The sequence below is a fragment of the Mycteria americana genome, chromosome Z (assembly GCF_035582795.1).
Source record: "Mycteria americana isolate JAX WOST 10 ecotype Jacksonville Zoo and Gardens chromosome Z, USCA_MyAme_1.0, whole genome shotgun sequence".
Taxonomy (NCBI): Eukaryota; Metazoa; Chordata; class Aves; order Ciconiiformes; family Ciconiidae; genus Mycteria; species Mycteria americana.
Window position 1 is genome coordinate 5,110,408 of NC_134396.1, and position 26,874 is coordinate 5,137,281.

A 26,874-nucleotide genomic window follows, 5' to 3' on the forward strand; every position below is an offset into this window, starting at 1 on the left:
TTTCCCTCAGCAGTTTCCTAATAAGAACCTGATGCTTCCTGGTGACTTTGCAAACCATTACACAACATCTATTTATGTTACTACTAGCTCGCAGGATCAGATTCATAGTCTATACTTAAAAAACCTCAGTGGATTATAAAATGAGATTGCATCTCTGTAAGACATGTGTATCAGATTTGCTTCAAAATGAAACAGTAATAAATTCAGATTAGATCCTTTAGGGCATTTTGAACTTTACTGATTTCTGTATCCTTAACTGGAAGGAAAATAAATGGAGTGACAAAGTGCAAATCCTGTGGCAGAGGGAGAAAGGCAGAAAAGCTTTAGTGAAACAATCAGAACTTTTTTTAAATATGAAAAAGAAACTTCTCCATCTCTATTCCTATTAAGATTACAGAAGAATAGCCAATAATTTCCAGAAGGAAAACATACACTGGAACAGAAAACTTTAATTTGGGATTAACTAGATACTCTATTTGTGCAAAGTTCTCTAATCTCTAATCAGCTACTCTATTTGTACAAAGTTCAATGCATCTAAAAATATCACAGACAAAAATGGCAAGCTAGCATTCAGCAAAACAAATCTTTGACCTTCATTTTATCTATATGAAAGGAGATCTCCAAAACATGGCAAGAAGAAAAAAGCGCCTTATAACATGCAGTGTCATCAATCCTACTATTTTACTTTAACATCCAAGATGCACATCGCTGCTGCTACCACAGGACTGCAAAACTGTAGCTGAAACACAGCGCGGAAAACTCTAAATCTTTTGCACCTATTCTGTAAACCACTAAAAGTGAGCAAACATAGACTTTTTTTTTTTTTGGTAGCAGATGGAGGTAAGATTTTTCAGAGGCAACCTTCCAGTTTATGTAAAAGAAGCCCTCGGCTGGCCTTAGTTTGCCCACCAGAGGGCAGGGCAGACGCAGCAGAGGATTAAAGCTTTCCTTAGAGTACAGACCATGTTAACAAAAGCTGCACTTTTTCCTGAAAAGGTCATTTAATACTTACTGCTCTCTTTGTAAAAGCCCTAGAGAGGAAAAGGTTTCAAATCGGTATAAGGAGTCCAATGCTATCTTCTCACCTGAAAATTACTTCAGATAGCTACACAGAGACAAAACATTCATCAGCTTATCAACCCTCTTATTCTAAAACCAAATTACATTTTTTAAGCAGTGAGGACAAAGACCAGATATTTTCGCCAAGGTTTTAAGTGACTAAAGCAAAAAAGTGTTACCTTTTAACAGCAAAGTTTAGACGTTGAACAGTGATCATAACAACAGAAGTGTTAATAAAATTAATTTATTAAATCACAAATGGAAGTTATCAGTGTTTAGAATACCAAATTGCAACATAAAAAACCCCACCACCCAAACCCAAGCATAATAAAAAATTATGCAAGTGTTAATGAAAACTCAAATTACACACCATACGCACACGAGAAACGAACCAGTTACAGTACACAAGCAAAAATACTGCCTGGCAGTATCCCTCACTCTTTTTTTCCTGACACTTTAATAAAAATAGTGTCCATATTATAGACTAACCTTCCTTTCCTCTGCCAATTTCTTCATCCACCTTTTAAACTAATATGTACTGAATACTAAAACTTTAAAGAGCTCTTCCTCATTCTGCTTGGCCCAAAATGTGTTTCCTACTAGCTCTACTATTTGTAACTAGAGTCGTCAACAATTGCACTTTGTAATTGCTACGTGATCAGAAGCATGAGCCTGTATTTTTCAGCACTCCTGTTCAAATCTGCATGCTCAAATTTCTCTTTGAAGAAAAAGCTAATGCTTCAACATTCTTCTCAGCCAAAGACGTGTGATATGAAATGAGGCAATCAGGCAGTAACTAGAAGCATTTAAGTCCTTTTAAGGCAGCTACAGAAGGAAAGTGTCTGATGAGGGAACAAACCCATTACAAAAATCTATTTTAAGACCTCAAAATGTGAACTATACCCCTTGGGGGGATAGATGACTCACTCAGAAGGTAACAGAAAAAATTTACCTTGGAAGAACTAAGGCTCCTTTCCTACTTTTCTAAAGCCAGCATTTTTTCTTAGTATCTTCTTTCTTCTTTTTAAATAGAATAAAATATAGTAATGGTAATTTACCAAAAAGGTCAAACAGCCACTATACTCAACGACCAGAATAATTCTCAAAGGAACCTATCATTACTGAAAAACAGAACATGAAATCCCCAGTTATAGCAAACACTCCCTTCCCCTCACTGACCTGTTATTTAGGAATTCAGCTGTAAAAATAAACTTGGTGCTTGCTTTGGAGGAAATGCTGCAGGTGGGAGAAATTAACTCATTAAGATCCAGCAGAAAAATCTCTTTCTTTTAGTCATTTTGATTTATTTCAAGGCTGAAGGACTTGATTGAAAATGCATAAAGAATTGTTGATTGAATGTGATGCTCCTAAAACCTTCGCATTCTTTGTGTACCAGGTGTTGACCTATAAGAAAGCAAAGTAGATAGGGATTACGAAGACCTGAACTGCCATTACTATTCTAATATGACAAGTTAGTAAAAGCTTTGAAAAGAATAGCTATGTTTTTTCAAATTAATATTCCACATGTGGAGACTATCATGTGTGGAATAGGTATTTTCTTTTTTTTGTTTGTTTGGAGTTAAGCATTAAGTATTAAAAGGTAATCTGTTCATCTTCTACAATTATATGGCTTGACAAGCCTGATATTTATGCAGTGGTGATAATTACTGTAGTTGCATGCATGTGATTTACTGTGCGATACTGTGTAAACAACTGTAGTTTTATTTTCCAGAGGTCAGGCATGTAGTAAGAACTGTATATTTTTCTATTTTTCTTTCATTTTGCAAGATATATAACATTATGAAACAGCCAATTTCCAAGAATTAGTTAAAAGAGTGCACTTCTAATTTCTGGTATTAACTCCCTGTTTTCTTGCTACTAAAGTGAAAAGTGAAAAACTGGCTCTCAGTATGAGGTATACTGTACCTCATTAAGAGCTATGTACTCTCACTATTGAGGTATACTGAGAGCCAGTTTACCTCAATTCATGGTGAGGGCTGTAAAGACCTCATGGATCCCTTCTAAAAACCTCTTCCTCACCCACCTCCCATAAGTTATTTTTTCAGAAGCACTGTTTAGGACTTGCAGCTGCTCACGCTGACTTCGGGGGATTATCCCCTCTTGAAACATAATGTTGATCCTTCTGGCCCATGTTAATGAACAGGGATCTTTGGAATTTAAAAAAGCTTAAGACTTTAGATTTTAAATGCTTTATTAATAGGCGTTTGTTCTTGAAACTACAGAGGCTGATCAGCCACCGCCCCACTCCACCAGTACCAACAATAGCTTTATCTGGAAGCTAGGATTAGGACTAGAGCCCACTTCCTACTTCTGATAGTTTGCTTGCACTTTTTATTAAAAGCTTGCATTGTCATTGTAGCTAAAGCACAGGTCTAGAAGTAATAACAATGAGAAAAGGACTAAACTGGTAATGGATATCTGAAGCACTGGCATCCTGCCACGCTTTACAGCACAACTACAGACCCATCGGCGCAAAGTGATAAGCAAACAGTAACAGGCTGTGTTAGTTTTGTGTGAAGCTGTGTTGACTACGATAATATTTTAATGTTAATAAATCTCATCATAAACTGAAAGAAAGTACAGGCTCAAATAGGTAACTCAGGAAAATGCAACATGAAAGCACTCGTGCTCCAACAGCATTCTTGGCCTATTGCAGTTTGAAAAGGTTACCAAAAGGCTTCTCCTTTCCGGGGCAGAGGACCCTTTCCCCATCTCCTCTCCAAAGAGGTGTCATTTTGGTTTGTCTCAGAAGCTGTCGCATACTTGTTTAGATGAACGAAGCCTACAGCCCCTCTTCAGTCCCGACACAGGAGACGGCATCAGCGGGGCACTTACGATGCAGCGCTTTCTGGTGTGAACGTGCTACAGAAACAGGCAAGATTGTCAAATGATACTTTCAAGGTTTTGTTTTTGTTTTTTTTTTTTGCTTGGAGAGCTTTTAGAAAGTAGGTGCTTAGAACAGGAGCAGAGGTTGTTTTATCCTTCAGTCCCCAGCGCTTCAGACCTGCGCTTGACCCAAGGGGATCGCCAAGACAGGAGCCCCGAAGCTCACCTGCCCGCCAGCCCCAAAGCCCTGCAGGAAGAAAAGGAAACCCAAGTCACCCGCTGAAAGAAAGGGGAACCGGCGCTTTCCTGAAGAGCGCCTCAGCCGCCGCCCGGGGCTGCGGTTTCGGTATGCAAAGCCACCGCAGCGACGCGGCCTCACGGCGCTTCCTCGGGCACGGCTGCTGGCCGGGCGGCTCCGAACGAGATCGAGGAACCGCTGCGGCGTGCGAAAGAAAACAGCCGTTTACGGATTTGTTTGTTGTAAGGGTTCCGTTAGGCATTAAGGGTCGCCCGCCTCCCCCAGCCCCTCAGCGGAGGGCAGGCGGCCGGGCGAGGCCCGGCCCCAGCGGCGCCTGCCCTCAGCGGGGCCGCAGCCCCACAGGTTTCCCTTCAGAGGGCGCGTTTCTGCCCCCTCGGTGCTTCGTTGGCATGAGGCGGCGGAAGCGGGGACCGGCCCCGCGGGAACGGTTGGCTGCCGCCCGCCGAGGCGGGAACGAGCTATAGGCAGCCGCGTCCCCTTTAAACGCTGCCCCCCCACCGCCTCCCACGTGGTGCAGGGCAGGGGCGGGGATTCCGCGGTGCGTCACGTCCGGTTCTCTCGTGGTGCAGAGGAGCTGCGCGCGGAGTAGGACGTGAGTGTTGGGGTCCCCCCTCGCGCCCCATCAGGGCCGCCGCCATTTTCTCCGTCCCCCGCCCCCGTCGTCGCCTACTGGGGCCTCGGCACCTCCTGGGCGGCGCGGGGGAGGCGCGCTGGGCAGCCTGTGTGGCGAGGCTTTCCCTTTTCCTCGAGTGCCCGCTGTGCCCTGCGGGAGGGATGCCCCGCTGTGGAGCGGGCCTGGGGTGGGAGGAGGAGGCGCTGTCGAGGACAAGCTGCCATGTTGGGGGGCAAAGAGGATTTGAGTGAGGGAGAAAATGGCGGCGGGGAACCGCCCGGCTCCGTTCCCCCCACGCTGGGATCTGACCCTGCCCGCCGACGACCCCCGACCCTTTTTTTCTGTGCTGCCTTTTCTCTCCTCCGCCGCCGGTGACCCGGAGCCCGCTTGCTGCCACCCTGCCCTGGCAGGACCTGGGCGTCCTTGCCCGCGCCCCCCTCTTCGGGCCGTCGTTCCTTTCCCCTGGGGGGCAACACGAGCCGTGGAAAAGAGGAATAGGGGAGGAAAATGGCGGCTGGGATCCGCCTACCTGGTGTTCCTAGCTTATCCCGGCTTGTCTGTCTTCTCTCCCTTCCCTTCGTCCTCGCTTGGCCCCTGTCATTCCGCCCTCGCTCTCACCGGTGCTTCGGTGTCCTCATGCTCTGCCTGCCAGTCTCTCCCGAGGGGCATCTACCACCCCCCATTTCTTTTTTCTCCAGTTTCCGCCCCCTCCTTCCTCCATGTTGTCACTCTCTCATCCTTGTGCGGACCCTGGGGTTATCCTCTGCTGCTGCTTGCGCCCCTCGCGTATCAAGTCTTTTCTTGTTCGGCTTCCCGATTTCATGTCATTGCTGTGCTTATTTTTACATTGTCCCATTCCAGCTCTCTTCTGCCTCCATCCTGCAGCGTGACTTAGGTGTGTTTCCCCGTACCCTGTTTAATTTTCAGTGCTGCAGCTTCCATCGTTGTGCTCCAAGCTATTACGCCAGAACTTACCCTACTTTAGAACCACGTTGTTCCATTAGCATTATTCAGACGCTGTTTTTTCATTTGCATGTGGTTTTTTCACTGCCAGTTTAAAAACATTGCTATTCCTTTTTCTTTCCTGGGATATGCTGCTTTAATCTTTTCTTAGCCTTTCCTAGCCGTAGTTTAGTTTACACAGTTCTCTCTGGGATGCTTATTTTTATTCTGCAAGAACAAATGAGCTATTTATTTGTTAAAAAGAGTTTCGAGTAGCAGGCAAGATGTGCAACTGCTGTATCTAACCTCATGTTTGCATACTAGAGAGATGTAGAAGCACACCTGGCAGCATGCATTCAAGGAAAGTTGACTGTCCACTTGTCTGGCAAATGCAGTAGGCTCTAGTGACTGATGAGTTGAAGCTGCAGTGGAAATATTAATTGCAATACTGTAGTTCACTGTAAGTGAGGTGTTTTCCAGACTTTTATAGTATTGGTGGGAACTTTAGCTTTGATGATTATGCAGAATGTTGCTTGCAAATCCAGCTGGGCGAAATGCACATATAAGAGTATAGATAATGCTAGGGCCTTAATAGTTTATTTTCATGAATGTAATATAAAGAACTCAACTGGAGGACAGTACTGTATTGTATTTTTTACGTTATGGTTTCTGCCATATCTAGGGGTATATGAAACTGGTGAAAAATTGTCCCTTTGTGAACAGTTCAGAAACTGAAACACTGCATTTAATGCAGTTGCAGCAAAAAGGGGGAGAGATCCAAGAGGCAAGAGTGTTTGAGATTGCATCTACAACGTGTATTAAAGCTTATATGAAAAGGCAGGAAAGTCTTTAGGAAGGTTTTGAATAAGATGAGCCTTTACAAACAGGTTTGAAGATGGCTTTTCGGCTGTAATAGGACATATTTCTTGTATGGTGTTCTCACATTATTTTTCTCTTCCTAGAATGCCTAAGTCAAAGGAACTTGTGTCTTCAAGCTCATCTGCCAGTGATTCAGATAGTGAAGTTGACAAAAAGGTGAACTTTCTATGCAGTTTGTTACTACTGTGTAACTCTTATATTTCAGGCTGGGTTTAAGGAATTAGGTGAGCATTATGTCACAACATGCATGTCGTTCCACATGATTTATGGAATCAGATTTATGGATTTATCAGATACTTAACCACCGCCCCCCCCCCCAACTACAAGAACAAAAAACCCTCCACCTCCTGAGATTAGGGATTGAGTGGATAGGACGCTTTTTGCCTTGCAGTAAACTTTTTTCCCTTAAATTGCATTTTGCTCTCTTCAGGGTTTTCCATATGATAACCACAAGCTTTCTGAAATTCTTTGCTGCTTTGTGGCAAGTGATAGAAGGCTTCTGTAAGCTGCCTCTGGTGGCAAGAATTTGGACTAATTTTGAGCATAAACATCCACCCCACCAGCCAGTTTGGTATCTGGATTACTTGTCCAAAACAAAAACCTTCACTTGCCTCATCCTCTGTGTGCCACTTGCTTATCTTGTTTGCATGTTCTTTTTATCTTCTAGATTCTTACATTTACTGTAATACCAGCTGCTAGTTTCCCACTTAAAAGCTCAGCCAACCTGAATGTCTTCAAGTTGATTAATTTTAACATATGTTGGCTGTTTCAAGTGTGTAAATTGAGCATTCCCATTTATTTTTAATAGTTATTTAAAGTTTGTATAGATGTACCAGTCATTACTAACAAAACCAGTGAATTTATCTTTTTAAGAAATGCTAGGTGGTAACGCAGACATCAGGTCTTTTAGTGTAGCATGTGAAGAGACTTGGTCTGCTTTACTGAATTTGTTCAAACATGACTTGGTTGCACTTTGCAAATTAGCCATTCTGTCAGATCTTAATATAAGAAAAAATGGTCAGGTGATTTTTTGATAGGGAACTGTATTCCTGAAAAGACATAGTCTAACAGTCTGCTTTAGTGGGCTGTAAGGTGGTGTTTTTTTTTTCCCTGTTATAACGTCCCATATTTGTTGGAACTTTATCCACAATATGATTCTATCAGGTGAGACTAATTTCTGGTATCTTTGTATTACTCTTTTTTTGGGGTGGGCATGCTTACTATGTAACCATTAGTAGAACTAGTAACTTGGTAGCATCTGCAGGTAATCTGATTTACAGGTGATACTGTCAGAATGTTTTAAAAACATGTTTAATTTATCATGCTATGCACAGAGATTGGATGCTGATTTAAATAAAAAAATTACTCTGATGGAGGTGATTTCCAGATCCTTTCTTCATTATCTCATCTAGTTTTTTTTCTTTTTTAGAAGAGTTGTAAGCTGTCTTGCATTTTTTGTTGCACTCAGTGGAAAGGAAAGTGCAACTTCCATCAGACTTTAAATTTTTTATTAAAACTACTGAACCGACAGTATTACTCTGCAGAAAGAGTAGGATTTTTGAAATGTATTTTGATCTAATTTCATTCTTTTTAAAGCCAAAGTGTTATGGTAAACTTCACTGGGAACAGAATTAGGCTCATTTGAAGATCTTTTTTTTTTTTTTTTTTTTTTTTTAAATTCCAGTCTAAATGTACAGTATTGGATTCCTGCCTTCATAGCAGGAAGGTGATAGTGTGCATTGTATAGTAGTAGTTTGTGACCTCTAATGTAAACTTTTCTGTACCTTATGGAATGAGTTGTGATTCATGCTTTTCTTTTTTTATTCTTGCTCCAAGGCAAAGCGGAAAAAGCAAGCAGCTCCAGAAAAGCCTGTAAAGAAACAAAAGACTGGTGAAAGTTCAAAAGGTGCAGCTTCTTCTAAGCAAAGCAGTAACAGAGATGAGAATATGTTTCAGGTAAAATTGATGACTCTTAGAGCCTGGTTAAGGTAACATGTTACATCATATTCAGTATAAATTTTATGAGGTGATCGGAATATCTTGACACCATAGTGCTTGGTCTCCTGAAGCCTTGGCCAAAGGGATTATGATGCTAGCATGCAGATGAGATGCTCGGAAGAAGCGTTGTCAGGTTTCAGCAGAGTAAAAGAATCTGAGTTGTAGCAACTGATCTAACCCTTGTGTCTTTGCTCATGGTAACTCTGGGTAGTCATTTTGTTGGTAAATACAGCACTTACCATGAGTATACTGTAAATATTCGATCAGGACTGTCTCTACATAGAAATGTTTTTAATCAGGGCTTTTGAAAGAAAGGTTCTTGGAAACCAAAGTGTGGACTCTTCGTTCCTATTTAACTAGGTCAAGGGCAGCTTGGCTCCTGTATTATAAGACAGTGTCTTGAAATAAGTTTTGCTTGTTCCTTTGCTTTATGATGCAGGTTTTTCTTACTGAACATCCAGAAAGATTGTAATTTTTGCCATCGTCCTTGTTTTTAAGATGGGATGAATGTACATTTTTCAGTAGCAAGATGCATTTCTGAATTCACAGTATTGCAGTTCCTGGGGTTAGCCAAGGCAGTAGCAGTGTGTGCTGGAAGCTGTGCAAGAATCTACGTAGCTCAGAATTACCTGTTTCAGAGATGTGGATCAAGATTTATTAAATGTCTGTGACTAGCTGGCTGGAAAGGAACTGAAATTCTTAGAGGCTTTGATTCTTAAGTTTGTGAAAGGGTATGGGAGAGGTGCCTAATAAGGTGGCCCCAAGACTGAGTAAGGCAAAATAAATGGTTTTAGGCTGTACCTGTGCAAAGTAGCACAGCAAAAAAAAAAATCTTTTGTAGAGAGAAGACGTGCTTAACTAATACTGTAATACAGGGCAGTTATTTTTAATGTATCAGTTCTCACTTTACTCTTCACCTAGAGTTGGGAGGGACAGCTTCAGTTGAAGGCAATGCCTGGACTTCCCCGTCAAAGGAAGAATATAGTATTTTTAGTTCTGCTGGGGCATGCTTTGAACCATGTAGGAAAAATGAGATAGTGTCTTCTACACCTTAATGAGGTGAACTGCAGTTAGAACTCAAAAAAACTATGTATAACCTTTATGGTATGTTTGTAGTAAGTTCAGAAATTCCAGCCTTGGAGAAAGCTGTTAAAATTTTTAATGCTACCCTGATGCAAAAAAAACAAATCCCTTTCAAATAAAAGCAAAAGTATTTGCGTGCTCTGATTTTTTTTTTCAACCTTTTTGACCTAAGATAATAAAAAGTTACTAAAAACAGACAGTAGAGGACTCCTATTAGTCTAAGAACAGGATTCTTCCAGTGTTGAGTATAAAACAGAAAAAATATTTGAGTATCACCTTGACCTAAAACATCAGTGTTACTTAGTCTCTGCCTGCCTTTTAGTTAATCAACAACAAAATTTTTTTAGATCGCTTATTGTGTTATGTAAAGCATTGTGAGTTTTTTTCATGCTACATCAGTTTATGTGCATTAACTAACATGCAACTGTTTCAGTGTAGAAGTAGCACTGCAGGCCTGAGGATACTTCCCCTCTCCCCCCCAGTCCAGGAGAGCATGCTAGAAGATCTAGTTGCATATTAGTTTTTTAGGTATGGTTTTATTTGTTCTAGGGCAATTAGGAATACTAGAAACTCTCCTTTCTGCTTTCCCATGGCAGTAAAACGATCTAGAATGTGCAAGTGACTTTGCAGTATAACTTACAAGTGTGGCTTCAGTTGATGGAAATCAGGCTGTAAAGCATTCATAGGATAGTCAGAAGTTCTGTGGTGTCCATATTGTGTGTGGGAGTGGCAGCAAATGATCTGAAACTTAGAGGCTTGTTTTTCTACACCGTCAGGCTGTGTTCTTAAAGTATAGAGCTCCCCTTAATAGAGAGCTCATTGTGACTACTGTATTCAGAAGATTCAGCATTTTCATGAAGAGCTACATTTTATTATTTTTGTTTGAGACTAATGTTGGTGTAATGGTATTCTCAAAACTAATTATGAAAAATAGTATAAATGTAAGTAGAAGGGAATTAATTCAGTATAAGAGACCAAGTGTATTTTACTATGTCTTGGCCTTTTTAGGTTTTATAGGTAGCCTAGTATACTTTGGAATTTGTTAAAGGATTTGGGTGCAGTTGGGGTGTGGAAATTTATCTTACTCCCATTTGTGATGTATTACTAGAGGCCCTAAGGACAAGCATTATTTGTGATGATGTGGAAGGGTTTAGTGTTGGTACATTAGATTCCTGTCTGTGGCTTCAGGCCAACGTGAGCTCTGCATCATGTGCTTTGGTTAGTTTGACAAATCCTGTCATCTACCTATGCCTGATTTGGATAAGGTTTGTTAATGCTGTCAGGAGGCAGTATTAATGACTACCCAAAGTGGAACCACATCGCATGATCAGGCATCTCACTGAAACTGTTACTTCAAAAGCCATCTGACTTTGTGTTGTCCTGCCCCCCCCCTTTTATTTTTATTTTATTTTATTTTTTTTTTTAAGTCTGAGTTATATTTGCTTTTTGACTTGTGAGAACTAAGTTCTTCGATTTCCTAGTGTAATGTCTTTATCTATCATAGGCCCCTGAAAGTAGATAAATATGTAAGTTCGCTCTGGAAAGGTGATTGGTTTAGCACATTCATTCTGAAACTTAGGTGGTCACTGATGCATTTCACAATCAATGTCCTGTGTTGCAGATCTCGCTGTTTACAAGACTCTCTATTGTGCTCCTTCTCATGCTATACATATAGTTATCAGCTAAGAAAGAAGGATGCTTTTTTGCTGTTTCTACTTCCACAGTGTGTTTACAGTTTAATCAAGACAAACTGGAAATAGGAAGAAAAGCAGTGAAGAAGGTGGTTGCTGAAACTCATACAGGAAGTCAGTTGCATAGCCATGACAGGAACTGAGATACAGTTTAGTGCATTTTATTCTAAGAAACGGAAACCTGGAAATAAAGCTTTTAGTGTCTTCTGATTTATGTAATTCAGTAGAATAGTATAATCTAAGGAGCTGTAATATTTAATAAAAAGCATATGAACTTGTTTATGAAGGTTGAACTGCAGTAACTACGCTGCTATAAATCAATACAATCCTTGAAACACTACTGTGGTTATAGAGATACAAAGGTGTCTTAGATCGGTGAAAGTATTCTAGGACTATCAGCTGCTGTGTGAAAAAATAATTGTTCAGAAATGAATCTGTGCCAGAATTGCAGGTAACTGAACATGAAGAAACATCAATTTACTTAAATCTAGATTTTGGTTGAGGTTTCTAACCTTAGATGTTAATTGAAACTGTACTTGAGAAGTCTATGTAAAGCTTTTAACAGTGGCAGCTTTTGCATAGAGTTCCAACTAAATATTCAAATTTTAATGTGAACATTCAGCTGAAATCTAGACAGTGATGTAAAACCTAACTTAATTTAAGCATTTTCATATGGAACCGTTTCCATTTAAGGTAGACTTACTGACTGAGTAAATGTGAACTTTGCATTATTGCCCTTCACCTTACTGTAGTTGAATTTAGACATATAATCTTATCCTTAAAATTCATATCCTAAACCCTTTTACTGTATTTGCAGCTGTAATCTGTAATCTGCTGTATTGTATCAGATTTTATTTCTTAGAGCAAGTCTGGGATTACTTGGCAATGCACTAATATTCTTTGATAGCCCTGGAAAAAAAGGTGTTGCGGAGTACTACTGCTTGAAGCTGTTCTTAGAGGTGACCTTAAAAGTCACTGAAGCATTAAAGGGTTAAAACCAAGAAATGTTGTTCCTGTAGGCTGTTTGGGATATTCTTTGCCAGCAGTGCTGACGGACTTGGGCATGGTACCAAGTTTGGTCTGAAAGAACTAAGCTACCATGACATCATACCTTATTTGTGAATGTTAAATTTGTAGTACTGTGAAAGTACTTAATCAATCAAAAAATACTATTGTATAAACTGTAATGTCTTTTTCGTTTTAAAGGATGCTTTGAAGTAGGAAAACTGCTTCAGGCTTACAGTATCTAAAGATGTCCTAATTGTTTTAAAATCACTTTAGAGTTAATTTACCATGATCTGCATAAGAAGAAAAATTACCTTAAGCAAACATAAAGCATTCTTGTTTATATCTATTTTGTGAAATAACAGCTTATGACTTAAACATCAGTGGGTGATTTTAGTTGGTTGGAGAGTTGTTCAACCTTTCTGGTCAGACTTAATGCTACTAAGATGTGTTTGGGCCCTTGTTAAATTGTATCAAAATGCAAGATGCATAAATTAAGGAAGTTGAAAACTAAAGTTAATGTTTTATCAGGAAGGAATATTCTATTTTAAAATTGTTTACTTTAGAATGTGTTCTTTCTTCATAAAGTGTATCCAGAAGGTGCATACAGAATTCTAAAGATTTCTTATGAATTATATTTGATTGTGTTTTTATTATCTAATTTCTGATTTTCAAGTTATACTTTGAATTTATGTGAACAAATAGTTTTTTATCAAATTTGGACAGATCTTTAATGAGCCTAAGTATGTAGCGTAATGCACAGTTGTCAGTGTGACTGCCTCCCTTCTGCCATGCCCTCCACCCTGCCCCCCCAAAAAAAAGAAAAAAAAAATGCCCTCATAATTTAGTTAAGCCACTGTGGTGCAGAAATTATGGAATTCCAAAGTCATTTCATACTATGCTACATGCTGGTAAACTTAAAGGATTTGAGTGGTTTTTTGGAACACCTGGTAGAGTGAGATAGTCTTTTAACCACAGTTCCAATGAAGTGCCATGAGGACTTGGGAGCGGCATGGGACAGTTGGTGGCTAACTTTCATTTCCATCTGTATTTACTGTGTTTAAAAAAAGAAAAAAAACCCCAACCACCCCCCCCGCCCCCAAAATTGTGGTTATCTCATGTGAATATCTGATTTGCTTTCTGTACATAGGGAATGGACTAAGATTTGGGAGTAGAGCTCCATCTTTCCCTGTTTGTTTATAACTGCTGCAAACAAAGATGGTTATAATAGAGGCAAAAATTTATTTCAGAAAACAGTAAACTAGTGGCTTTTGTAAGAAGTAAGCATGTTAAGAATATAGGTATTTTTATTCTGGGAGAGCTACTTTTGCGTTGAGCATTGAATGCTCAACTCGTTTTAAGTCGTTCATCCATTTATATTGTCATTACATATTAGCCTACTGACTACTCTGGATTAAGTTTTTGATCTAGTTGTTTCTCTGGTGTCTAAAACAAGCTACAGTGTGCAATGTCACATGTCCGAGTCTGATACTGCTGGGAAAAGTGAATGCTGTGACATGTAAAATACCTAAAAGACCCTTATATGTGTTTTGACAGATTGGCAAAATGAGGTATGTCAGTGTTCGTGATTTTAAAGGGAAAGTCTTAATTGATATTAGAGAATATTGGCTGGATCAAGAAGGTGAAATGAAGCCTGGCAGAAAAGGTATTGTTCTGTTTCATGTTACTTTGTATTAAAACATTGTTTGCAGTTTGCTGGAGAACTTTGTGTATCAGCTTTTTATACTTTGTTGCTACATGATATTTTTAGAGTAATACTTTTACTTTTTCATAATTTAACAAATGATTAGTTTTATCTGTAGAGTATAAACAAAAGCAAAGTGGGTTCATTGGCTTGAGTCTGATCCTCCATGATTTATGGAAAACAAGGCATCAAATACAAGCAGATTTGGTATGGGAGTTATAAACATAGCCATACTTTTCCCGCCCCCCATTGATTAACTTAATCAACGTAATTTTGTTCTATTACAGTTGGACTTCTTATTTCAAAATTCACTTAAAAGATTTAACTTACTCATTTGTGATGTTAATTTCTTTAAAACAATCATGTCCTTCAATTTCTATCACATTTTAGATTGAAATAATTAAAACATTTAGTGTGACTAATTTTGGAAAAAATATGTCAAGATTTTAGTTGAGGTGGAAATATCTCACGTGTTCAAGTTTTGGTACTGTGTTTCTAATCTGCAGCACAGTATAAGCCATTGTTCCTTTAATTGCCACTCCCATACCTGCTTTTTATGGCATGCCTTCACTGAACTGTTTTCAGAACTTTGCCACCTCCAAGATGAGGATGCAAGGATAGTTGCAGTAGTACTGCTTTGCTTAATGTCATGTTGCTTCTGTTAGAAAAGCCTACTTTTAATCGGTTTTCATACTGTGCCAAGGAAAGAGGTAAGTATGAAACATTCTGCCCTGGAGATTGAAGACATTTAACGTACAATCAGCGTAAGGTTTGTTACATTCTTCTCGTGTGTCCAGGAGCAACTGAGTGCATAGACATTTGGAAAGCTTGAGAAGCATTTTCAACATTTCTTAAATAACCACTGAGAATAGGTTTGTGTGAACAGGTGTACTGGTACTGTACAGGAAAATTTCTTGGTTTGGATGTGCTGTTGCTACTTAACAAAAAAGATGACTCTCAACTTCTGAGGACTTTAACCTTCTGTGTTTTGAAGTGGAAGTCAAAAGTATATACAGTTTGAGTGGCAGACTACAGTGAGATTTGATGGGTAGGCCAAGTGACAAAAATTACATCATGTAGATAGAAATGTTTATCGATGTGGCAAAAGGGTCTGAATTTTATTAGGATAAAATTAATAATAATCTGATACAGTATGTGAGTCGAATGTTCCATTGATGCACTTAAGAGCTGCTTATCAAGCTATCCTAAAAGCAGTATAAGCAGTTGAAATTGTGTAATAAAAACAGAAAAAAAATCCAACAGTTTAATTTACCATGTCAGATTGTTTCAGACAGCAGATCTGAACTGTGTGCCGTTCATCTGGTATGTGGTTCAGGGACGTTAGGTCCCCTAATAATGGTTGGCACACCTGACCTATCTGTTTTCAAAAGAAACCTTTAGAGGGCTTTAGAAAAGCCGTCTAAAGACTGATGGAAAACTGCTTGGAGTAGTTCTATGCAGACTGGTTGCTGCTCAAAATTGTGGTGGTGCTGTGATAAGGCAGTGATGGGAGAAGGAAAAAAAAGGCGATGAGCCCCAAAAATGGAATTCAAAGTTTCACTGTTTTCAGGTCCTGCTCCACCTACAGGGAGAAAGCAATGAAAGAAGCCTGATCACTGAGGGGGGAGAGTGGGGGTAAATAGTAGAAGAGCCTGGCTGGAGAGAGAGTGAGAGGTAGGCCTGTGAGTCTGTACTTGCATAGAGTTGGTGTAGAGATTGTAGGGGAAGAATGAGGAGACTAAAGCACAAAGGAAACATGCCTGGACTAGAGCTTGAGGAAGTACAAATTTAGAACTGAGGAGATGGGTTGTGGGGCACTGAATTATTGATTGAATGTCACTAGAAAATATAGTGACCTTGAAGTGAAAAAATAACTTCCATGTTGGTTTGTGAGTGCTAAGGAGTGGAATAGAGTCTCTCCAAAATGTTACTTATAGTATGCATTATTTACAGTGCTTTAAGAAACAGGAGGGAAAAAACCTCAGAATTATGGTACTTTAAAAGTGCATAGAAGTTCAGTGCACAGAGGTATGGCTTTTAGGAGCCAACAGGAATATGAATGATTTCCAGCATCTCACTCAGGGCTTTTGTGCTGCCTAATATCAAGGCCAGAGTTGTATTTTCCTTCCTGTGTTTAGCCTAACACTTGTGAATGAATTTGTTACACTGTACTAATTTTCTTTGTAATTTAAACTTGTCTGGAGATAGGCTAAAGTCTAAAGTTAAACTGAAGTGTTCCAAATGAGTAGTTTCACTTTGTAACTGAGATGGTTGTTGAAGTAGCTCAAGCTTTAATAGCTATGACATAGACTTTGTGTATGAAACCAGCCTTGATAGTAATTATGCAAGATCCTGCACCACAATTTTCTTTTTGTCTTAAGTGTTTATTTTTAATGTATTTCAGGTATTTCTTTAAATCCAGAACAGTGGAACCAGCTGAAGGAACAGATTTCTGATATTGATGATGCAGTAAGAAAACTGTAAAGACAGAGCCATACAGAAACTTTTATCATTTTAGTTGTTTTAAGCGGTCTTTTTACATTGGCTTTTGTTTTCTAAAATATTGTTTTCCAAGCTATTGTATATTTGGATTGCAAAACGATTTGTAAGATGAATACTTTTTTTATGTGCATTAAAAGTGTATTCTGAGTGAGGCTATTTGTGTATACTTTACTAAAAGGAAATGTGTTGCTTTCACCTCATGGTGTAAAATAAACAAATCAAATAATATGTAAAGCATACTTGTTTATGGCCTTTTGATTGAAGGTGTTTGCTGATAATGCCACCTAATAGCTTTAGTCTTTGTTTTAGTTTCAGTTTAGTTAACCGTTAATATGAATTTGTTTTCTGAGGAGATTTCTTAAAATGTCTCAATTTCATTTTTTTTTTCTTTTATTTCATACTCTTTGGTATTGCCCTGACAGCTTTCTGCTTTAAGACTTGATACAAACAGTGAATACTTCGTAAAACACATTTTTGTAGATAATTTTAAATACTGTATTTGCTAATTTACCCTATTTATTCAGATGTAAACAGTCCTGAGTATATAGACTTTTTTGCATTACTTGCATGAAGTGTTATGCTAAACAATAACATTTGAACACAAGCCACATGCTATTTCTTCCCGTTTTTCTATAGCTTGCTTGACTTAGAAAATACAATTAGGCTTTTTTCTTGGACCCTAGATTTTAGAATGTGATGCATAAACTTTTACAGTAATAGACATATACCTCAGAGTAAGATAGTATTTAAAATTTCCAAATGTGGTTATTAGTTAGGTACCCTTTTCAAGCTTTGCATTAAATTCATTCTTGAACACATACTAACTAGTTATTCCATAGAAAAGAACAGTTAACCTGTCTTTGTAGGGCTTCTGTTTGTTTGAGACTATTGCGTAAACAACGATGCTTAAACTAGGCTGTAACACAGGTTAAACAGTCAAACAGGGTTAAAATTGCTTCAGCCAAAATGTCTGGCTGTCATCCTTCTGCCCTGTCCACACTGCCTGCCCAAACCACTTAACTTGGCTTGCTTTGCGTAGCTTACATGTGTACAGCTGTTTTATCTGTTGTACAGAAGATGCTTAGCGCTTAAGTGAAGCGCTGGTACATAGTGGATCATGACTCCAGCGAACTTCGCTTGTCAACCATTGTACTATGCTGGTAAGAGAAGCTTCTGTCCAGTGGAAGCTCTGTTAGACTAGATGCTGCCCCAGTTGAAGGGCTTCTTGGTAGGTGTCACAAACAATGGAATGAAGGGAGAATATGATGTTTGGGTAGAACTTGGAGAGATAAGGGGCACGCCAGTACAGAAGTTAACGGTGAAAGATCAAAGTTAGCTGACATAATAACTACAGTGAAGAAATGTACGTTAGCAGAAGTGGAGAAGAGTTCATTTTCTGACTTAATTGAGTTAATCAAAGGAAGAAGGTGAAACAACTTCATGAAAATTGACATTTCAAGACTATGTAGTGAAGGTACAACTTACTGGTTTGGCTGTAATTTTCCCATTTGATGTTAAACAATGTATTTTAAAAATTTTGTATAGATAAACAGGTTTTACTCTTTGTTTAATTTTGGAATATCCTAATATAATTGTTTATATTGCAGACATGCATGGAAGTGCCATACACAGACTGTTCCTGTGCTGCAGAGTTTATAATTCAATACAAATAGGTATTGAAGGGTGAGGAAGGGTGACTTCATCAAATTAAGTATATATTATTTAATTTAAATATGTCAGATATCTCCACCTGCTTTTTAACTTACCCATTGTTGGCATATTACAAACAACGTTAGGATCTGTTCTTGCATAGCTGAGGAAATCTGAATTTTTAATAACTGCTTGAAGGTGAATAAAAAGGTGAAGAGATGTTTTGTGACAGCAGATGCATTTTTAGGCATGTTCTTTTTTGAGTGACTCTTAAAGGCATGTAGGGATATTTGGACCAAATAGAATAAGTATGAAGTGTCTGCTAAGATTTCATAGATGAGCGAATGAAATAAATTGCTTCAGATCACTATTGACAGGTTCTAGGTGTTTTTTATTTGCAGTATTTATATATGATTTTTTTTCTTTACATCTGAAATTTTGCAACCAGATTTCAGCCATTTTACCTCAAAACTTTCACTTTTGAAGTGGCTACTTCAAAGTGCATGGTTATATTAGAGGGAACATCGACCTCACTTAGATTACTGTGGTAGTAGGTCATTGGATGGCAGTTGTGTATCAGGGTACAATATAATTGTGTTCAGGAAGGTGGAGAATTAAATTCTTACATTTGGAGGGAGTAAGTGAAAAAGTTTTAATATAGTGATTAGTTCTCTTGTGGAAACTGATGGTAGAGGTGTTCAAAGAAATTAGTATTTGTTAACCAAGAACTATTAGTTCCTTTTATAGATAACCCCCTTGCTGAATTTGTGGTGATAATTACTGGAGCTGTTTATCCCATTTTACTTGATAAAACTTGGGGCAGTTTGATTTTACTTAGCTTGTGTGTTTAAAAATAGTTTTCCATCTGCCAGTTATATTTCTGCCTGTAATAATGATAAATTATCATATATTTTACCTGAGCCAATCTTAACATCTGCATGAATGTCCTACAAATAAGGTAACTAAATAAACCAGTCAGTTTCACAAATGAATTCTAAATGGGATGCTTTGAATTGTGAGGCAATTCATTGCACCTCAGATGACTGATGTGCTTGTTACTTGATAAAAATTTGACACATTCATTGTTATTTTGAAATAAACAGCTGGTAGTGATTTGTCATGTAATTGTCTATGGCTGTAGTCCTTCTAATTTGAGAAGAAAATTCAGATTTCTTTGAATAAAGATTATATTATTCCAGACAAAGTGGTAGTTAGGGTACATGTAGAAGTGTCCATGGAAGAAAATTGTGCATGTACAAAAAGACTGTGTAATATGAGATGAAAACACTGCTCCCTTTCCCATTGAAGTGGCAAAAGAAAGATGCATTTGATTCTTGACGTTTATGCAGGGCATATTAGCAATATGTTTTATAAATTAAACCTACTGTGGAGCTTAGGAGGAAAAAATACATTACAGTTAGAGCTGCCAAAGTACCATATGTGTGGTAAATCAAACTCATGTACGATGTTGCTCTTATGTAGAGATGTTCATATTGAAATTAAATGAATGCAGTACTAAGTTTGATATTTCTGTTAAAGGAAATGCCCCAGTTACGTACTTCTTATGTGATCTTTTAGCAAAAAAATTGATGATTGTAATTTTGGTAACTCAAATGTCGTATTGTTAACCATGTGGAATGTTTCATGTTTTGCTCTGGTGGGTATCTACTGCAGAGAGGCCACTGGAAATATGAATCCTCCAACTGTAATTATCTTAATGTTCAAATAAAAAATAGTTAAATGGCATATGTGTAATAACAATTTGAACACTTGGAAATAAATGAAGACTTCTGTTGACATAGTGTTATTTTTAATAGAAATTTAGCTGCACTAAAACTTATTTTTTGTTAAATTGTTATGGAAACTGCTGTTTGTTTCTTGGAACTGTTGTAATTTGGAAATTTGAAAACTTAATCATCTTATACTTGGCCCATGTTTGCAGGTAGGGGATTGATTGTGTAGCCCCAAGGGATAGAAGTTTTTCATCATGACAGAAGAGTAAGTGTCATGTAAATATGGAAGCAGCAGATAGAAACACACTTTCATACATCCAACAGAAGGACAGTGCCTGATAAGTCGCTACTGTTAAGAAAATGGCTGATTTTCAGTGGAGTTTCTTTTTGATCTGACAATAAATGTAACCATAGATTATATAGAAAAAAAGCTTCTCACACATTTATTTATTATCATTGCTCAGTTAGGTCACTGTAGGCTTCTTCAGGAAGGTTGTTTGTTTTTCACATGCTTGCTGTGACTGATCTGTAGGGAGTGGATTAACTGATTGTAGTCTTGAACCAAACATTTTTCTTCAAGTAATTTTGATTAGTTTAGTAATTTATAGCCACAGAAACAGAAATGACTGAATGGCTGTGGCTCAAAGGGAAGAAATGGAGTTTGGGGTTGATAGAGGGTCATCATGCACTACCTATTTCTCATTTACTGCCATCCACTTGCTGATAGGATTCATCTTTGTAGTTCTGGTGACTATGTATGGAAGAGCAATCTGATAGGCATTGTTTTTCCTGTTGTGAATCAAGCCTGTATGTCCCCTGCTCTCAATATTATGTAAAAGTGTAAAGACACCTGCTGAAGAACTGAAATAAGTGGTCCTTGGCTTAGTGATGGTTTATCGGGAAGCTTAAATTGTGCTGTCTTGTGAGCAGAGGGACACGCCATTAGTCATGGGAATAACTTAAAGACTGAGAACTTGGTGACAGCTGTCGCCTTGGTATTGCGCTTCATTTAACAAAAACGTTATACTTTTTTGTAAGATCTGCGTAATTTGGTTTTCATTCTACTTCCTTTTCGCTTTCAATGAATCCATATACTCATCATTGATGGGATGGTGAATGAGGTAGGAACTGAGGTTGGGTTGAGAACACAACTTTTTAAAAAACATTATTATCCTTTGGAAGGAGGTCGGCTCTCAATCCTGAAGGTGAACAGAGCTTGCTGTGAAACTCCAAAAGTTGTTGGAATGAACAGACTGTTCTTCGAAATCTCTAGGTGTATTTGATAAGGCTAAATAAGAAGAACATTTTATGCCTCCTTGGCCAGCATGCCTAGTGGACTACTGTTAGTTACCAGTTCACCTGGGCAGAAGTTAATGAGGTAGAAACTGCTGAAGTAAAGGAATGGTAAGATTTTACATAACCCTGTTACTTGTGTTGCTATCTAAAGAAGAACTGTTTCACACCTTAAGAGTTTAAATGTTCTATGCTTTCACTAATACGTTAATGTGTCAAAATAATTTTCAGGCTGTTGAAAATAAAGCCCATTTCATTTTAGGAATAGAAAGACCCACGTTGCCCTGTTCACTAAAATATCATCACACAACATACCCGAGGGAGAGGCGAATGAGCTGCTGTATTGAGATAGATGTGACCCTAACAATTAACTACTTGAAACTGGAAGTTAGGTGGTATGTAGCAATAAAACTTTGTGGCCTGTTTGTGGTGTTGATTTTCGTAATCTTTGAAGCTTTTTGCTAGCTATCTCAACATGAAACGGCTCTGCAGAGCTCTGCTCTTTCCTCTGCTTTCCGTTTGCTGTCCCTTACTGAGATCTGCAGCTCCCTTTGCGTTTCCTCTATTGCTTGTATTCTGACTGAAAGCATCCTTCCATCTCTTGGAACACAAGCATCTCTGGCTACACTCCTGTTATCACAAGACAAGGAATATCTTAACGAATGGATCCTAATGATAGTTGGCAGATACAGCTGCTATTGCTAACACAGGCCATTTAATGGCCATATGTCTTTATATTATTTTTTTTTTTAGCATTGTGATAAAGTATACTTAAAATAGTTGGATTACTCTTGCCAACATGCATACTTCCCAAAGGAAGTAATTTTCTTCATATTAGCTTGGATTATTGTCTGCAGTGAAAGTACTGAACAAATGCTCTTTCCCCCTGAAGTGATGATTAACAACTTGGAAAAATGCCACAGTGAGACAGTTCCTGGGGTAAGAATGAATAGAGTTACTGCCTGGATATCTGCTTGCCATAAGCAAGGGTATTTGTAATTGCAATGGTTTGGTTAATGCAAAGAAAACTCAGTTGCTTGGGTGACCTGGGAAGTTCCTGAAGTGCCATGTAGGACATGAGTAGCATTTGTGATGATGTAGAGACTGCCCTCCTGTCTGTTCAAAGCAACCTTTGAAAAATATTAATTTGCAGTATGCTTGTCCCTACATACACCCTACTTTTTTTTATATATATATATATATACATATTTTTTTTAGACATTTGTCAGTGTATGTTGTGTAGTCCTGTTTCGGTAGTAGAGAACTACTCGCCCTGATTTACTCTTGAGTCACTCTCTGAGACTGTGTAGGGAAGGTGCATAACTTCTTCTCATTTTCACACAGCGTCTGTTACTTTTCCATAGCAATGTGCCTTTCATCTATCAAAAAAATTTGTAGCAACCTGTGGAAAATGTTTGTGGCTTATCTGTTAAAATGTTTGGGAACAAATGTTTCGGGTTTGAGGGACAATTTTTTGTAAATAAGTTATCTAGGTATTTTCCCCACTCCTATACATTTGTTCATGCCTTGGTATTTTAATTTTGTGGCACTGTTTTGAAGAAAACTGAAATTATTTTCTCCTGTGATGATTAAGGAGTTTTGCAACTCCTTACTTGTAACATGTTCCAGTTATAGCTTTTGAAAATGAACTTGCAAAGCTCATGCTTGGATGCATTTCTTACTAGATTTTGTTAGATTCCTAAATTGTTATCTGGCTGAGGCTGTTTGCTCTGTAGTCTGAGCAACTGTTGAAAAGAGAAGTGTCTGTCAGTTCTATAAAATTGCAAGCTTGTGATATGCCATGTGAAAAGGTGAGGAGAGGGAAACGTGCAGCTAAAGAAATGAGTTATTTTCTGAACTTTTTCAGGACATGTTCCAGAAACAATATTTTTCTCATTTTGAAGGCAAAAACTAAACCCAAAACTGTTAAAAAATGCTCAGCTTAAATTTGGAACTGCTTCTGTTCAAACATGAATTCATCAGACGTGCCCTTTTTTTATGCAATATTTTTGAAAAAGCTATAGCAATGATTTTTTAAAAAGAAATCTGCCTAGATAAACACTATGATTAGCACCACAAACTTTTTAAAGCTAATTGAATCTGTACCAATATATAGTTTTTAAGTGTTTTTATTTGTGCTTTTGATACATTGAAGCATTCATCTTAACTGAATAGGTGAATTTCTATGAAGCTTTGTGAGAACTTTGGAGCCTTTGACAGATGGAGGTTGCATCCTTGGCTGAAGGAAGAGACCTGTTAACTTCTTGTGTGGAAGTTCTTGGACAAAGAGGCTGCTGTGTGCTTTGGGCAATGAGTTTGATCTGCTTTAGGTCAGTGTGACCTCAAAGCCTTCGTATTAGCAGTCTGCTATATTAGTGAAGGGCACAACTGACTTTTTTAGAGTTTTTGGTGAGTTTATTCTACTGAAGTCAAATTTGGATGGATATTTAGCTTTGTTAAACATTCTATTTTCTGTGGTTTTGTCTTCAAGAGGATTGAGATTAGCACATAGTCAAGAAATTTATAATTCTGCAATTGATATGTAGTTTAGATAATTTTCAGTTCTATTTTGCATCTGGTTACATTTCTGCTTGAGTCATTGCTAATGTACTTCCATAGGCATCATCGATCAGCACAGCATTTAGGATGGGAGTCCTGGTGCAAGGTAAGGTAATACTGTTCTGTTGCCAAGCGGATCTTTTTTTCATTATGGATCTTTTGAATGCAACATGTATGGAAGGTGTAACGAAGTGGAATAAAATAACTCGTATCACTGCTTTTCACATTAAAATTATACAAGATCTGAACTGAAAGCCTTCCTATAAAAGTTTGACGACCTGTTGGTAGATCTTCAACAGTGTATGTAATATGTCAGAGAAGTGAGGGTTTTTTTTTTTTCTGGGTAAACTTCAATAATGACTTTTTAATAACCTACATTTTCTCTAACAAATATTCAGACAAATCTCATGTAAGTGGCTACTAGATGTAAGTTCTGTGCTGGCAACAATACTTAAGTAATAGTTCAGTATAAGTTAGTGCAGTGTATGTGTGCACTGTAAGTTTGTAAATGGTACTGTGACGGATGTCCCCGCTCTGACTGAGTGAGCAGTGTTTTGGTTCAGGCATCACCAACAAGCGGGCCTGACCGATACCAGCCCTGCCGTGCAAACCGTGAGAACCGTGCGAGGCTGCGTGTTCTCAGGAACCAAGGAGCCTAGGCCATGTCTTATCAGGAGATAATAGCACCAGCCCGAGCTGGGACTAGACAAAACTAAAACTGCACAGCTGCGCTCCCGCACACACACCGAAGGAGGGGGGTTTGACTACAAGTCCATCGCTTGATGCTATAAATGCCCGTAGCCTCCCCGAGCCCACTGAGCTCTCCTGTGCGGCAGCGGGCTGCACGGCGGCGATCTCCCCCTTGAGCAGGGACGCCTCTCAAGGTTACTCCTCGAGGCTGAGAGACCCTTTACCCGGCACCTGATAGCTACAGCGAGGTAAGCGACATTTTACGTTCGGCCTAAAAGTATATTGTATGCTAGCGACGTTTATGTGAGCGTATATATATCCAGCTATAGCTTAATTATTAGAAGTGTAGTAAGTAGCAGAGTGTTTGACCGCTGTCTAAATCATCCTTTAAATCATCATTTAAATCATTGTCAAATCACTGTTTAATTACCATTCAATATTGCTTAAGCACCATTTAATTTCCATTCAATCATCAATCAATTATTATTTGATTATCATTTAATCATTAATAAACACCTTTTAGTTAAGCCCATAATGATGACTTCTCTTAATAAATCACCTGCGACAGGTACTAAGTCTCAATCCATGCACTTGGATATCTCGGATGTTATAGAGTAGAAAGGTCATTGCAAGTATTCGTTGTAGAAGAACTGGAAATCTGCGTGTGCGTGGCCTGTAATAACACTGCATTATTGGCTTGGAATCCTTCACTCTGAAAGTGTTTCTGAACCTCCTCCATGGAGGAGGTCAGCCTCCTCCAAGTTTTATGGAGGACTCTGTTGTGAGAAGAGTAAAATCAGCTCAGAGAGAGTATTGGATTATGACGGCAAGTAGTTGTGAATAAAGCTCGTTTGAATGCTCTGTACTGATGGCTGCCAGTAGTGCTGGGGCACTTGCAGCGCTTACAATGAAACATCTGCTGGAGTGCTTTCCTCCACTTTGTGATGCATAAACCTTCAGTCAATACTTTGACTTTGGTGGGATGGGGATTTGAGTCATGGTTTTCAAAGTAATGTGTGTTGAAATTAAAACATTGTCTTAACTCCCTCTTATTGTGTTAATGATGGGACTGAGGATATTAGAGAACAGTTGTCTTCAGCCCTCAGGAAAAATGTTCCTGTGTCAATTCCAGTTGATTACTTAATTGGCCAATGTTTTGCAGATATATTTTTATCTTGGTATGACTACTTTGAGCTATATGTTAAAACAAGACAACTTTCAAGGTATTTAGAATAACGTGTGTTTACCGTTGCTAAGAAATTTGTTTCAGCCTGTAGGAAAGTTGCCAGAGCAATGAGATGAAAACCAGCACAGATCACACGGGCCACATAGTGCCTCTATTGCCTCAGGACTTTGCAATTTCAGACAACATTGAGCATTTAATGCTGTAAAATATATGGAAATTTGCAAGATTTGTGAAGATGGATTACTGCATGTGGGCTTCTTGGCTTGTCCTCTGATGAGGCGGGCTCCACTCATATCTGTTCTTCTCGTACTGAAATACGGTATTTTTTGTGACGTGAAGTGTGAATTCATCTCTCCACTACATACAAATGTTTTCCCAAATGATCAGCAATCTTGCTATGGTCCCACCTTTTGTAGTTCTCCCTAGTTATCTTTCACCCCTGTCAGCTTCTCAGTGCCAGTGGGCATACCTCCTGGGATACTGGTAGCAGCAGCAATGGCACCTATGAGATCTTGCTGTCTGCTTTGTTACCTGTTATCTCCAGCACTCCTTGGCACCTGGAAAAAAGAGAATAGCCTTCCTCCACTGAGGTCTGCTCTGAAACGAGGCAAGGTACTGTTGCAAAGGACAACAACAGTCTCTTTGGACTCTTCTTGGTAGAAAAAAATAATGCAAGAACAGCCGTATGAAGTGTCGGCTAGTCTCTAGTCTAATAACTTGTTTCCAGACAAACATGTGCCTCCTGTCACTAGAAGATGGCACCACTCAATTTCCAGCATGAGGAAGGCTGACTTGCTCATCTCTGGATTTTCTGTTTTATTCCTGCACCAGGTAAGATGCAGGATCAGCCTATGCTCTTCTATCACCAAATCCTCTTCTACCAACCAAAATTTTGAGGAAAATTTCAGACCAGCTTTGCAAAACTCTGAAGAGAGGGAACCATCTCACAATTTAGTCAGCGTGGGAATATATACAAAGCTTTCCAGTCTCATCTTCAAGGACCTGATGTTTAAGTTATACTGAAAACATAAATGCGCTGGGTAAGCAAGGGATCTGTTCTTGCTTTTTAATACATCTGGAGGCAAATGCAGTGTGGAAGGGATGTGTGGGCAGTGACATTCATTTGTTGGAGATGTATCTATTTAGACTTTTCCAGTTTTCTGGCCGTTAAATGAGCAGA

At 38.7% G+C, this 26,874-nt stretch overlaps 1 protein-coding gene across 2 annotated transcripts; it reads left to right on the forward strand.

The window, feature by feature from the left end:
- The first annotated feature begins 4,651 nt into the window (after positions 1–4,651).
- Positions 4,652–18,610, forward strand: SUB1 (SUB1 regulator of transcription). Of its 2 annotated transcripts, none has more exons than XM_075488406.1 (5): positions 4,652–4,757; positions 6,683–6,755; positions 8,436–8,555; positions 13,934–14,042; positions 16,486–18,610. In XM_075488406.1, the coding sequence occupies exons 2-5, from the start codon at positions 6,684–6,686 to the stop codon at positions 16,563–16,565; spliced, it is 381 nt and encodes a 126-aa protein (XP_075344521.1). In that variant the 5' UTR covers positions 4,652–4,757; position 6,683; the 3' UTR covers positions 16,566–18,610. The 2 variants fall into 2 exon arrangements, with proteins under 2 accessions (XP_075344521.1, XP_075344522.1); XM_075488407.1 differs by lacking the exon at positions 4,652–4,757 and adding an exon at positions 5,655–5,673.
- The last annotated feature ends 8,264 nt before the right edge of the window (positions 18,611–26,874 follow it).